This window comes from Myiozetetes cayanensis, unplaced genomic scaffold, assembly GCF_022539395.1.
Source record: "Myiozetetes cayanensis isolate MyiCay16 unplaced genomic scaffold, myiCay2020 scf2-11, whole genome shotgun sequence".
Taxonomy (NCBI): Eukaryota; Metazoa; Chordata; class Aves; order Passeriformes; family Tyrannidae; genus Myiozetetes; species Myiozetetes cayanensis.
Window position 1 is genome coordinate 4,245,774 of NW_026087411.1, and position 13,888 is coordinate 4,259,661.

Sequence of the window (13,888 nt, forward strand, 5' to 3'; positions counted from 1 at the left end):
CTGCCTCAACAGAAGGGCACATTGCAAGATGGAGCCACCAGTGTCCCAGTTCCACATCCACCACATCCCGCCACGAAAGGCAGCAGGAAGTGTATGTGTTCAGCCCGTGATTTGGAGGGGACCCTTAGAAGAAGATCACGCTGTAAACGCTGGTTAAATTGTTAAATTGCCTGATTGTGGGGGGGTTCTTTTTTTTAAAGAAACGGCTTTAGACCCACCTTCCAAAGTGTCAAATCCTAGGACAACATCTGAAAACTTCCCATCCCTGTCTTTAGTCTCCAGAGCGGTGATGATGCACCCTAAGGACAGGATCTCCACTTTCACGCTGTCCGACTCTAAGACGAACTTCTCCACCTCTCCGCCTCCCTGCTCCGCGGGCATCCGCCCGAACGCCTCTCTCCGCACCGCGGTCATCGCTCCCCAAGCGCCGGCACCGACCCTTCCAGGGAGCCGCAGCCTGCCCGGGAAGGACGCCCGTGAGGAGGAAGAAACAATGGCGGCCGGGACGGACGCACACAAGGCTCCAAAGGGCGGCCAGCACACCGGCCCGGCCGCCTGCCGGTGCGGGGAGGAGCCGCGCCGCGCCCGGTGGAGGGAGAGCCGGGCACCCTGGGCTGGCTCCGAAGGGCAGCAGGCGCCGGGTCCGGGCGGAGGGAGGTGGCCGAGGGGAGCGGGAAGGATGCGGAAAGCAGGGAGCGCTCCCAAGCCAGGCACTGCAGCCGCCAGCTCGCAAGTCCGGGGGACAGAGCATCGCCGCTACCCTCTCCTGTCCCCCACTGGCATCACACCGACACGACTTTCATGGCCCTTGCAAAAGCGTGACTCCACAAAATGCTGTTTTCTCTCTTTGTCCTTCCCCCCCACGTAGCCTCTCCGCAAGAGGCACAAGGCAGTGCCTGCTGAGGGAGCTGTAAATCAGGCTCGCCGGCCAGGGTGTTGTTATTCTCCAAGTTGTGGCTCTGACACAGACTCCATTGAAAATCATCATCTGTTGAAATACTGACCTCTGCCTGTCTCCAGCCTTCGCAGGCAATTTCAGTCTGCAGGGAAAACCCAGGCAACACGTAATTAATGCATGTGCATATTTTTGACCTCTCTTGGCAAGGCTCAACTGCAACCTCACTACAATTTGATATGGTTGTATTTCTATGAGGGCCCATTTTCAGAACTTGTTGAAAGTACCAACAGTTCCTAGAACTGCCACCAAAAAGCCTCAGTCAATTAACCAATGGTTGCTAAATATTAATTTCCAACACAGCCATCATCTTTTGATAAGACAAGCTACAAATTCCAAGCCAACACAGAAACAAAACCTCCGACCCGAGACTGAGCAGAGATGGTTTGGAAACCTGCACTTCTTTGTTAGTGATGGCCTCATAGTTGCTGTGTAACATAAATGCCTGTTCCTGTGTTTCCTTCTGCACCTTCACAACCTGTGCTCTCCATCCAAAAACAACATTGCAAGTAAACATGCTTTTTACTGCTCACCTATACCACCTCCCATTTGAGACATGACAGGGAGCAGCACAAACCTTGGAGTGAGGAAGGCTCCTGATGGATTTATATGACTTCTCATTTATAACTAATTCATGTGTTTCCATACATGTTTTCACATGCAGAGTGTTCCCAGAAGCTCACTCCTTAGCACCTTGACTCCCTCAACACCTCTCTCTTAACATGCTTCTCCAGCCATAGGAAGCATTTCTGCTTTGCAAAGACTGGATTTCATTAACCTGTGGGTTTTTTTAACATGACAGGAGTTGCCATTTTGATTTACTTCTCTGATTTGCAGCAGAGGTCTAGATCAAACTCTTTGTCTGATGTAATAGTCATGAACACCCTGATTTTCTCACCTACCTTCACAGATGCAAGACCACTCAAGCCCCAGTGACATCTAAGGCTGTTCAAGTGCAAAAGCAATACCACAGACAAATCTGTTCATGAACTAGCCACTCAATTTTCAAGCTAGCAGATAAACTAGAAAAGAAACCAGCTTGCACAAGCCTGAATCTTGCACGAAACAGTAAAAAGCAATGCCAGCTTCAGAATCTGAGCAAGGTATTTCAAGAGTCCTGTTTCATGATCTTGAGGATTTCTATTTTTAAGGAAGAGTTTGTTTTGGGCCTTATTCACTGTGGCACTGAGATTTGCTTATAGTGATGGTCAAATGCAAGCTCCTTGCATTTTTCCCTTCTTTCTTTGCAGAAGAAAACCGAAGCATTGGGCCTGGACGCACCTGGCATTGGCAACAGGGCACTTCCACAGCTGGTGAGTGTTCAGAAGAGCTTGCTGTTCGTCTCTGAGACTTTGGTTTCACTTCTCTGCCATGCAGCTCGGCATGAGCAGCCGGGCAGTGCAGTAGCTCTCTACTCTGTATCTTCCCTTGCTCTCACTGAAAAGGCACTGCAGCAGCCTTTTCTGACCCAAACCACAAAATGTTTGTGAGGAACAAGGATTTATCTGCTCTATTGCAGCCAGTGACTCTGCAGGAATAGCAGAGGTGTGGCATGAAGGCAGGTTACGTGCTGCCCAGAAGCCTGGTCCCACTGGTCCCAGCTCCTCTAAACCAGGCAAGGTATTCCTGTTTAGTAGCAAAGGTGAACTGGGGAATCACCCTGTGAGTGAGTGGTCCTGTCTTTCCCCAACCAAAGAGCTTGTAAGAAGGCACACTGTGATAAAGAACTGTTTTGTTGGGTTTGGGTTTTTTTTTTTTGAGAGGGAGCTATTTAATGCACCATCAACTACTATGAGAAAATAAACTTATGAGAAAAATTACAGCGGAGAATTTATTTTCCTGCGATCTGAAATTTGGAAATTCCTAGTGCTTACAGGGCAGCTACCATTTTGCAAGACAGAAACAAGTCCTTGGATTTTATATATGTTTGTGCTATTTTTGTAGGAATACTTTATTTCTGTGCTTTTTTCAGATGTTTTTCTTTAATCCAAAATAAAGTGACTTTGTTTAAAAGGCTACAGCCAACCAAAACTTGGTTGTGCACAACCTGCTATGCCAAGATCCTTTTTCTGTTTGGTTGTAAGGCACTTCTGTAATAAATTACATCACTATATTTCCTTCCTTAATTTTGTATTTATGTTAAATCCAGCTGTAATTTTCAGTTTATTCTGGGCCCAGAGCAAGACTTTAGGACACTGATTAAATGATAATTTTAAAAGGCAGTTCAGATTTGGGAAGGGACATACTGTGTTCCCTTATAGTATCTAACTCCATTCTGAGTTACCCAGATCCATAACCTCCATTTTCATCAGAGCTGCCTTGTGCAGTGGAGCAGGAGTGTGGTGTTAATGCTACTCACCATCCTTGAGACAAGAGACATGTGTGTATATGTCCTGTGGGGAAACTTCGGACAGTACTCCTGGGCCAGGCTGCTTGGACCAGATGTCTTGTTTAGGTGATCTGAGCTGTTTGTCTCAGCACCATGAAGTGGTGCTGCTTTGCAGGCAGGTACCAGAAACTATCAAGTTGTTATTACACCAGTGGAATTTTGATTTGAAGGTGACAGAGACACTCCAAACGCTGTAATACTTAGGCAATGGCCAATGATTACAATTTGCTGTTGCTCAAGAAGCTTCCTTATTCAGTAATAGCAACAGTGATGTACCCAGCACGGCAGCTGGAGATGGGGTCTGTGGGGGTTGATTGCTGCACAGACACAGAAAAGAACGCAGACATCACTTCTTACACCCTCCAGCATTACAAGGCTGTAATTAAATCCCTTTTTCTGACAAAGTCTGTATAAGCCCAAGGGATGAGCTGGCACTTGAAGCCTGCTGGGAGTTTGCATCAGTACACAGAACAAAAGGGAAGATGTTTCCCCACCATTTTATTGTCTGCTTATTGAATGTATCTTTAGCTCAGCTGGGTACTTCCCGGCACACAGGCTTAAAATGGAGCCTGCACTTTTTTTTGCTTCATCTCTTCAGGGGTAAATATACTGAGCCATTGATTAGGTTATTTTGGGATCATGGCATGGTACAATTGCTTGCTGTTATCCTGGCAGTCATTTCTCATGAGCCTGTTATGCACGTTTTATAAGGCTCTACAAAAAGCAGAGCTCCCTGAGAACGTTTTACATAGCACGTTTCTGATGTGCCTTTGTGTGCAAGTTGTTTGTATCTCGGTAGCAGCCAAAGAGCCATTCAGATGTGTTGGTTGCTATAGTAATTACTTTCCTTGGGAACTAAAATAATAGCTTACAGCTCCTGCAGCTCGCTGTTGTGTAGGCTGCCTTGAACCAGAGACAGTTCCATTTTGTTTTGGAGGGGGCTGGGGACTATAATGTATGCCAAGAGACAGACTTTCCTCTTTCCTTTCTATGCTTGTGCAGCTAATTTTGAATTTAACCTTTGTAGAGGATGTGCTACAGGTCTAAAGGTTCAAAAATAAAAGCAGCTTATGAAACAGTAGGACAGCTTTGCAGCTGCGGTTTCTGATGGGGCGAAGACACGGATTTGCTTTCCATTTCTGTTACTGAAAGCTGGTAGGAGAGGGACTGAGGCTCATGCTGAGACTGATCTGCAGTGCTGAGGACCCTACAGAACAGTGGGTGCGGGGCTCAGAGGAGTTTCAAAAATGCCTAAGCAAGTCAAGCAGGAACACGACAAGCAGGACAGCTCTGCTTAAATCAATATTTTTTTTCACTGGTGAAGCAACTACTGTAAGGACCTACATCTCTGGAGAGGGCTCTGCATTGTCGTGGAGGAGGCACCAAACAGGAAGGCCTGTCAGTTGCTTTGGGCTACTGGACTGACAAAACTGCAGCTCACAGCCAGACGGGCTGGCATGGCATGGCATTTCTGGATCTGCCAAGGAAGTAGAAGAAGAAAGGCGAGGGCAAGTGGCACAAGAACTTATAAGCCCGATTATCCTTCTGCATCACGAAGCAGCTGTAGGTTGACTGCAGACCACACTCATGACTCACAGGGGTTGACCTACATAAGGGTCCCAGCACCAAGAACAAGTATCAATTTGGTTTTGCACTCAGAGGACACCAAAAGGGGAGGAGGATATTAAAAAAGGGTTTGGGGCAGGGGAGGAGATAGGATGAAAGGACAGAGAAAACAAATAGGGAAAGCATTTTGCCTCATGGTGCTGTCCTAGAAAATTTGCTCTCAGATTTATACATGGCTGCACTGGCAGCTGGCAGGGAGATGCCAAAGGGAGATTAGAGCATCACCTTCTAAAGGCTGTGAATGCACAGCAGTTCCTGTTTGAGCAACAACAACAAACTGAGTTGAAGAGAAGGAGGGTGTTTGTGGAAACCACAGGGCAAAACTAGGCCCTCGTGTGTGAGGGGGATGTGCTTGGCTTGCAGGCAGCAGGTGATAAGAACTTACTTCACACATGTAGATGTGCAGATCCATTCCCCCACTCCCCAATTTACATGGTAGCATAGACACACGTTTTGTGTCCACACAGCTTTGCTGCTGAAGTACAGTGCTTTACCAACAGAGCTAAAGCAGTAGGGAGTTGTATGAGCATCCCCATTCTCCCCAGGCAGTGCTGGATAAAGCACCCTTTGGCCTGCCCACGTTTCTATACAAGGCAACAACAACAACACTGGTACAACTACAGCTAGGTGACTTTTTTAATGGAGGGATAGCCCTGGAAAGCCAAGGGTGATGCTGTTGTTGCAGTAAGTGGCAGTCCAGGACTGCTCTGATGCTACAGAGCCCGTAGAGGCAGAGAGAGTCTATGGATGCTGGGCATGGGGGGCTCAGCCTGCCTTGCCTGCCTGTCCCTCCAGCCTGAGACAGGCTTGTTGTACCCTGCCTTCAGGTGACACCAGGCTGGTTGGAATTCAAGAGGACGTGGTTTTGGTGTTCCCAAGCCCTCTTCCTCTCACAGTGTGGATGTAGCCAAGATTACTTCGGTAGCATCTCTAAGGATATTCCTTAAAGATCATGGAAATCCCAGATAAGACAGGATGATAGACTTTGTCAAGGAAATCCCTGAAAAAAAAGATACAGGAAATCTGGAAGTGCTTCATTTCAAGGACTCATGGCTCTCCATTGTATTTTTAAATTTCTTTTTATGATTACAGAGCCAAACCTTTAACTCACAACTGTCCCACTGTGCAGGCTTCAACTATGGGGACAGTCAAGTGTCTGTTCTGTATTAAACTTGTTGTGATGTTTCTTTTTGTGTTGTTGTTTTTTTTTTTTTTTAATCTGGGAATTTCCTAAGGCCATAGCCCTTGGGCTAAGTTTTCTGGTTTTGTATCAGAAAATTTGGCTGCATTTTTAGTCCTGGTGGATTGTGGCATACCAAAAACCTAAAATTGTCCCTGAAGCACAGCAGTAGAAACAATATTTAAGACACAAAATCCTAAATGCAGAAGGGGAAAAAAAAGTATTCATGTGTCAAGATACTCTGAGAACCAAAAAAGTAAATCAAAGGTATATGAAGATAAAATTTCACAATCAGTCCCATGTATTACTTGATTCCATAGAATATCATCTATCTTTGAAACAGCTGTATTCATGGTGGCCAACACCTGCAGTTTTAGCAGAGTAACAAAATTTGTTTCTTTAACCACAGTGGAGTCGGACGTAGGAGAATCTTGGCTTTCCTTAAACAGGAAATCTGCAGTTGTTATGGGGACTTTAAATCATAATTAAAAACATGATCCAAGGATGAGATACAGTCTCAAGTTACCACAAGGTGAACAAAATAGTTTGGATGGATTTAACCACAAAAATATGACTTTGGATTTTAAGCCATGGTTTAGGTGGGGAGCAGGGGTAATTCATGACTTTTGATTTCTAAGACTGGCAGTACTGGTCTAAAGAATGATTAATGAGAGTATTTCTGGACCAATGGATTTTTCTTTGTGTTAATTTGGGAGTCAATTTTGTTATTCATTATTTTATATCTGACATTTGCAATGACTCAGAACCTGCACTTTAGGAAGCCTTGTTATATTAAAAGCAAAAACTGCAGCTATGTTAAAAATTTGGGGAGGCTGCAAAAACCTTTCTCTACTGGAGAAATAGTTTGTGTTAGTTAAGTATTCTTGCTGGCATAATAATGATTTCTTCTCAGCAGCAACTCTTCTCCCAGAAAGACATCATAAGAGGAAAAAATCTCCAAAGTTTGCTCTCACATGTCATTAAAATGATTTATCTCACATCACTGTATGATAGGTAGACTGTCAAAAAGTGTGGCAACAGCTGGACAATGCATGAATACTCCTGTGGAGTGTGAAAGGCTGAAGTGTGTCACCGAATAAAGAGTGTCAGTGGCACCCTAAGGACATGCTTCATCAAGTGCAACTTCCTAGTCAAGTCACTGGAGCTCTAAAGGGGTAGCAAAAATGCTCCATAGACCTTATCTGTATAAACAGCATTTCCTCAGGCAGGGAGGTTGTGCCAGACAAATGAATAGTCATGGAGTAGCTCAGGTGGTGATAAGTATTGCAGTTGCATAAGAGATGGCTGACTGCACACAGATACCTACCACGCATGGACTGAGCCTGATTCCTCCACCCCCACACGGTGTTGTCATCTATGCTGCCAGCAGCAGCCATGTCATTGTCACAGGTTTAGATGCTGTCGGATAGGGCAAAGTGAAGTGGGAATTATTTAATTTAGTTTTATTTTGTTTGTCCTTCTTGTGAAGTAACACTTGGTGAACTCACCCTCTTTGTCGTAGTCAAAATCCCTGTGCTAGTGTCACGCTTGGGGAGTCCAGGAAGGTGGCAAAAGCAATGCTGTAGGGAAATTACAAGGGATTTACATCAAGGTCATTGCAGGTAACTAGGTGAAATGGTACAAAATGGTTTTTATGGCTTTAACCAGCAGAACCTTCCTTGGAATAGGTGAAAATAAGAGTAGGCAACATTTTAATGATAATCAATAGAACTAATCCTGATGTACCCCATACAGCACAAGGACATTACTAAGCAGAATTGCTTTGTTCTTACAAAGTATTTGTGCTGTATAATGTGCATTAAACCACTCTGGGAGCCCAAGCAAAGACATAGACATACATAAGAGGTTGGTTTCTGCTCTGGGGTTGTAGCATCCTCTGCCCGCACGAGGAGGGGGAAACATCTGTTCTGCACCCAGTCTCACCCTGTAGACATTTTTTCTTACCAGTCAGATCAAAATCCATCACCAGTTTGTGTTCCTGCCACAGCAAGCAAAGCAGTCCAGTGGTGCTGCACCATCCTGAATGGAAAGAGACAAAGGAGATCAAGGTTAGAAATAGAATATAATAACTCATAGGAAAGCACTTGGCTCTCAGATATTCTCTCACTTAGATACTGAACCTTATGCTCCAGTTAAGTTTTCACCATCAAAGAGCAAAATGCAAACCATAGAACTTCAATTAAACTACTATATTAGCAAATCATATCCTTTCTGGTAGCTCTGGTAGCTCTTCTTCATAGGTGCTTACCAAGTGGTGATTGTGAGAAGCAGCCCCTGCTTCACAGATTGAGCACTGATCATTTCTAGGAACTGTTGCCTAATATAAATCCAGAATTGTGAGCCATTCCTTCTTTGGGGATACAACACTCAGGAACAAGAAAATGCATCCAAGATCTCTGCTTTTAAAATGGAGCAGCTATTTTAAGACAGTGAGGACAGTCCTGATATCTGGATACAACTTTCCCCACAGATGGCAGTTCAGATTGTAAGCAAAGGTCAGACCTGGCTAAGAGCATGATTTGTGTCCACAGAACAGGAAAGCTTTTGACCTCCTCAGCAGGACAGGCTGCCCCAGGATTGGAGCATTACACTGACAGGTAAGCCAGGGTCTCTTACCTTTGCAGGCCATGTTGGTCAGCCCTCTTTTCTCTCCACACACCCCAATGTCCTGCTCGCTCCTCATGATTCTGTGTCCACATTTCCTGAGCCAGGCAGGACAAGGAAGTTGCCTGGGTTTCTTTCAGAGCACTTGACTATGCACAGGGCACAGCCAATGTGTGTAGCATGTCTCCTGGACATGCCAACAAGCAACCTGCCAGCAAAAGGAAGAAATTTTGGAACTGCAGATTTAATGCTACAGCCACAAAGAAGCAAAGCCATCCCTGGATGGGGATGTGAAAATGCTATTACAGTGTCGTAACAAGTGGTGTCTACTATTTATGCAGAAAAAAGTGATCTGAATCAGAGAGGAAGTACTGGCTAGACAGATATGTTACAATGTCCACCCGATGCTGGTAACCAAACAAACCATATAGGTAAAACCCCATCACCCACATAGGGGCCCCATACCTGGGGAAGAGCTGTGACATTGGGACTTTTATCTTTGCTGAGGCTGAACCGGTGCAAACAAGTGTAGTGGCTCTTGTCTGCTGGTGTATCTCTGCTGTATTCAAGTCTGAAAAATCCCACAGGGTGACCTGTCAGGCTGCCTTTTTATCCTTTTAACAGGGGGTAATCACACATTCTGTATATAACAAAGAAGAAGAAGAAAGCACACAAAGTAAAAAACATACATAATGGAAAATGCCAAGATGAAAGTTTCAAATGCAAGCTGATTTTGTCCCCTCATGCCTAACTTTTAGTGATAAGTACTTTTATTTTACAGCCATTGATTCATTTGCTCATGGGGCCTCAGCCTCACTTGGTGTGCTGAGCAGGCTGTGCCCAGGTAGCTCAGTTTTTGCTTTCCTCTCACTCAGACAGGGAGCCCAGAGCTCCTCAGCTCTTCCGCTGGTAAAGCTGACTTGTTTTCTTCTGAGTATTTTTCACTGCTGCAGGAAAGTGCATCACTGCCATGTGAGTGAGCAGCTGCTGCAGTCTGCTGCAGGGGTAGAAGACTGATATGTAGACAGATTTTGGCCAGGTGTGTTCTGGCCATACACTTTTCAAGGGATCATTTGGAATACTTAAGGCCTGATTTCAATGATAATGCAATTTTATCTTGCACTCGGTTCCAAAAACCAGTTCTGAGGTTGCCAGCTCACAAGTAAGAAAACGAGCTAAAACCAGATGGTAAGCAACTGGTTTAAGTAACTTGCCTATATTACATTGTCTGATGAGAAATAAAGCAGTGTCATCACTTTTATGCTCCTTGTGTATGTGTGCATCTGTATGCACACTGACTCTGTATATAGACAGAAACATGGTGGTAATGAACAAAACCATTTGAAAACGTTGTGTCAGGTGATCCAAAAGAAAACGCGAGATCTGCTTTTGTGATTTTATGGATTGTGTACTTGAATTGACTACAGTTGGGTTGCCCCTGGAATGGAAGCATTTAAAAATCATGCTCTTCAGGTGCAATCAAAGGAATTAATTTTTTTTTTTTTTCAAAAGTACTCAATAGACAGAGATAAACTTCTCTAAGTTTACTTAGAGAATTAAAACTTGGAGTTATTTGGAGTCTGATGCCTTAAGAAACAATAAATATCCTGGTATTTGTGATCCTTTCGGAAGTGCTGGCAATAGTGCAAGGCTTGGTGATTCTGCCATGTAAGGCAATGTAAGTCCTTACTGGTCAGTGGATCTGACCTCTACCACAGCTGTTTATCGACACAAGCACACACCAATTTAGGTATTCAGGCCAGTGTCAAATATGCTGAGCAGTCACGGTTTCTGCTGACAACAACTAGTGTATCACATGCTTAGTACTACCAAGTTTTGGCTTCAGAAGCCTTACAATGAGTACCCAGACACAGGGGTCTCTAGGCTGCTGGTGGATTGAAAAGAGCAGCAGGGAGAAGCACGAGCTGTCCAGCCCAGAGGAGAGCATGGATAAATTAGAAAGAAAATAATAAAATAATTAAACCGGAGAAGAAATTCTCAGTTTGTTTTGTCCAGGTATATTGGAGTTTTCACCATCCCTCTGCAACTGAGGTAGAGGCAACTTCCAACAGGACGGTGGTCAGAGCACTCATTTCTTAAACTGCTGAGACTAAATTCCCAAGAAGGAACAAAAACCCTGCAAGTGTAATGCTTTAGCATTGTAAGACACATTCCTCGCTACAGTGAGCTAATAGCCTCATGTAATATAAATTACAGTAAAGGATGTAAGAAAGGCAGGGCACAAAAGGAAGAGGAGTGAAAATTGTACTGGTAACAACATGTAATTCCAAACTATGAGCGTAATTATGCGATTTAAATTTCTGCAGGGTTTGGGGATTTTTCCTCATGTCATTGTTCTGCTCTTTCTGTAATTATGTGGTTATACTCGACTGCACAGTGGTAAGCAAATAACACTAATTGCTGTTCTTATTGGAGGGTAGCGGACTGAAACCATGACTTCTGTTTATCACCTCCAGGTAATAAAAATTGTATGAAAAGAACTCTTTCAGGTAGCATTAGCATCTTTCTTCTCTCTCTCTCTCTCTCTCTCTTGCTTATAGAAAAGCAGCAGGTCTGACAGTGAAATCTGTCTGCTGAGTCAGGTGCTCAGTTACAGACTTACATAATTGGGGCGTATTTCCATATTCCCTCCCTCCTTTCCTATGCTCGAGGCACAGGCAGAAGGAAGGACTGCTCCAAGGATGCTCACAGTAGTGAGTGAGGAAGCCTCAGTGTCACAAGTTAAATATGTAAAATATCTTAACATCTCCACAGTGAAATAATTAAACACTGTACTAAGTCAGCGAAGCAGGGTCTGCTCCCCAGTGGCACTGGAACCCATATGCTGCACAGAAGCATCCTGAAACTCTGCTGTTTCTTGGAACACTCAGTAAATAAGAATTTGGTTAAACAGTATGTCACAGGATCACACAGGATGGTTTTGGATTGGAAGAGACCTTAAACACCATCTCGTTCCAAACCTTTATGGAGAACACGGCAGGGTCTGGTGTCATTTCCCCATTTTCAGAAAAGTACTTCTAAGTACATGGAGGAAATTACTAAAGAAAATCTAATTATTGCAGCATTTCAATGCCATTTTCTGACTCTGGTACATCCTGTGATTTCTCAGGCTGTTACTTTTTGCAATGTTATGTCTGTAAATGTCTGCTAAAATCCCAGAGCTCTACCACATAAAACTAATTCACTAGAAACTTCATCTTGCAAGTAAGTAGAAGTATCAGTAGTGTATTTGGAAAGAAGTGCTTTATGTTCATAGATGGCATGTTCCTCATTGACTGTTTCAACCTACTTACAACAGATGTAAGCACAGCTTCAGCCCTGTGGACTGTATGCTCTCAAAGTTGCAATGTTCTTTGTTAAAAAATAGGTACAAGTATAAGAAATACTGAAAGAAAAACATAAACTAGGAAACAAAGACCAAAGACAAAATGAGAAGGTGAGAAACACAGCAAGTTCAGTTAAATCAAGTGTACGTGCTTGCAGATAAGATGATTAGATGAGCTAACTGAGAGATGGAGATTCACATCATGCTAGGCAGAATGGGAAACTGAACCTCCTCCTACTTCTTGGAGGAGTGCCTTTACTACTGGATTTCAGGATAACAGAAAATGTGTAAACAACACACTATCTGCTTTCTTTTCTAGCTTTCAAAGCCTACAAGTACCATTTCAGATTGAACAACGTTTTATTTGATAAGTGTGGGGTTCTGGGATTTTCCCCACACACACCCCAAAAGAAGAAGAAAATAATAGCATTTACTTTGGCTGTCTTCTGAATCATTTCCCTCCCTCCTATTTGGCTGCTCAACTGAAAAAGCAATCATATATCCATTCTCCAGTGATCTACTTCCAGCAAGGCTCCACTCCACATCCATCTTGGTTTGGCAGCCACAGCTGCAGAAACTAATTCAGCTAGAAAGTCCTGTAAGCCATTTTAACACTGGGAGTCTTCTCGCCATGCCTCCATTCACAAGGAAGTCTTCTGCTGAACAAACTGGCAAGACGCAGATTGGATAGGTGGTCTGCAAGACGATTAGAAAATTGGCTAACAGGCTGCACTCAGAGGACGGTGATTAATGTTTTTAACCCGGTTTGGCAGCCTGTCACAAGTGCCCCTTCCCCCCAGGACTAACACTGGGCTCCATCCTGTCCATCTTCACAATGATTTGGACGACGGGGGTTGAAAGCACCTTCATCAAGTTTACTGATGGCACTAAACTGGGTGGTGAGGACAACCTGCCCTATGAGGAAAGACTGAAGGAGTTAGGTCTCATCTTCCTGGAGGAGAGAAGGCTTGGAGGCAGGGGGCTAATCTCACTATACCTCAATATATCTCAATCTCTCTTCACAAAGAACCACATGGAGAAGACAAGGAACAAAATGAATTTTTTTTACAACGAGACCAACCAGTGACTGGAACCCAGGGATGTGACGGTAGAGTCCCTGTCATAGGATGTTTCCACGCCGTTACTGGACAGGGTGCTAGATAACCTCATCTAGGCTCCCTCCCACAAAAGTTGGACCAGGTCCCTTCCAGCCTGGGCTGCTGGACGGTTGGATGGCACACAGGCAGAGAACGGGCTCCCAGGCTCCTCCGGCAACATCGCCCTGAAGAAGGCACCTGAGCAGACCCACCATTCGCCAGCACACAGCCCTGCGGGCAGGTCTAATGCTCACCGGGATCGCACAAAGTGCGCTGCTGTTTCTCACCGATGGACACCGGACCCCATCGGCCCACTCTGAACTTCATGCCAGGGGCCGAGGGCCAGCTGTGGGTGCTCAGGAGCGGCCACACGGCTCCCCGAAGCCTCCGTGACCTTGCCAACTCGCGGCTGCCGTGCCCCTCGCAGCCGGGACGCACCGGCCGCGCCGGGGGCCCGCGTCCCCCGCCGCCAAATCAGCTCGGCGGCTCCGGAAAGCAGACGAAGGCGGCGGGGCCTGCAAGAGGCGGCGGTGGGCAAAGGAAAGGGCCGCCGGTCCGGGGGCGCTGTGCAGGCGCTCGGAGCCCCTCAGCCCGTCCCCGCTGCCGCCGCCTTCCCCCGCCCGACCCTGAGGCTCCGCGGGAGGCGGGGCCGGGGCCGCCTCACCGCGCT

The 13,888-nt window shown here is 45.3% G+C and overlaps 1 protein-coding gene across 3 annotated transcripts in view; it reads right to left on the reverse strand.

Annotated features, from left to right (window-relative positions):
* The window catches only part of GALM (galactose mutarotase), a 25,555-nt gene extending 11,875 nt beyond the window's left edge, over nucleotides 1-13,680 (reverse strand). The window contains exons 1-4 of one of the 3 annotated variants that reach the window (XM_050315817.1): nucleotides 13,473-13,680; nucleotides 9,241-9,415; nucleotides 8,788-8,983; nucleotides 8,116-8,190 (exon numbers count right to left, since the gene is read on the reverse strand). In XM_050315817.1, the coding sequence (XP_050171774.1) occupies nucleotides 8,116-8,190; nucleotides 8,788-8,854 (142 nt within the window). In that variant the 5' untranslated portion in view covers nucleotides 8,855-8,983; nucleotides 9,241-9,415; nucleotides 13,473-13,680. Of the gene's footprint in view, nucleotides 1-218; nucleotides 661-8,115; nucleotides 8,191-8,787; nucleotides 8,984-9,240; nucleotides 9,416-13,472 lie in introns of those variants that run through there. The other 2 variants (XM_050315818.1, XM_050315816.1) reach the window with 2 other exon arrangements.
* Nucleotides 13,681-13,888: the final 208 nt, after the last annotated feature.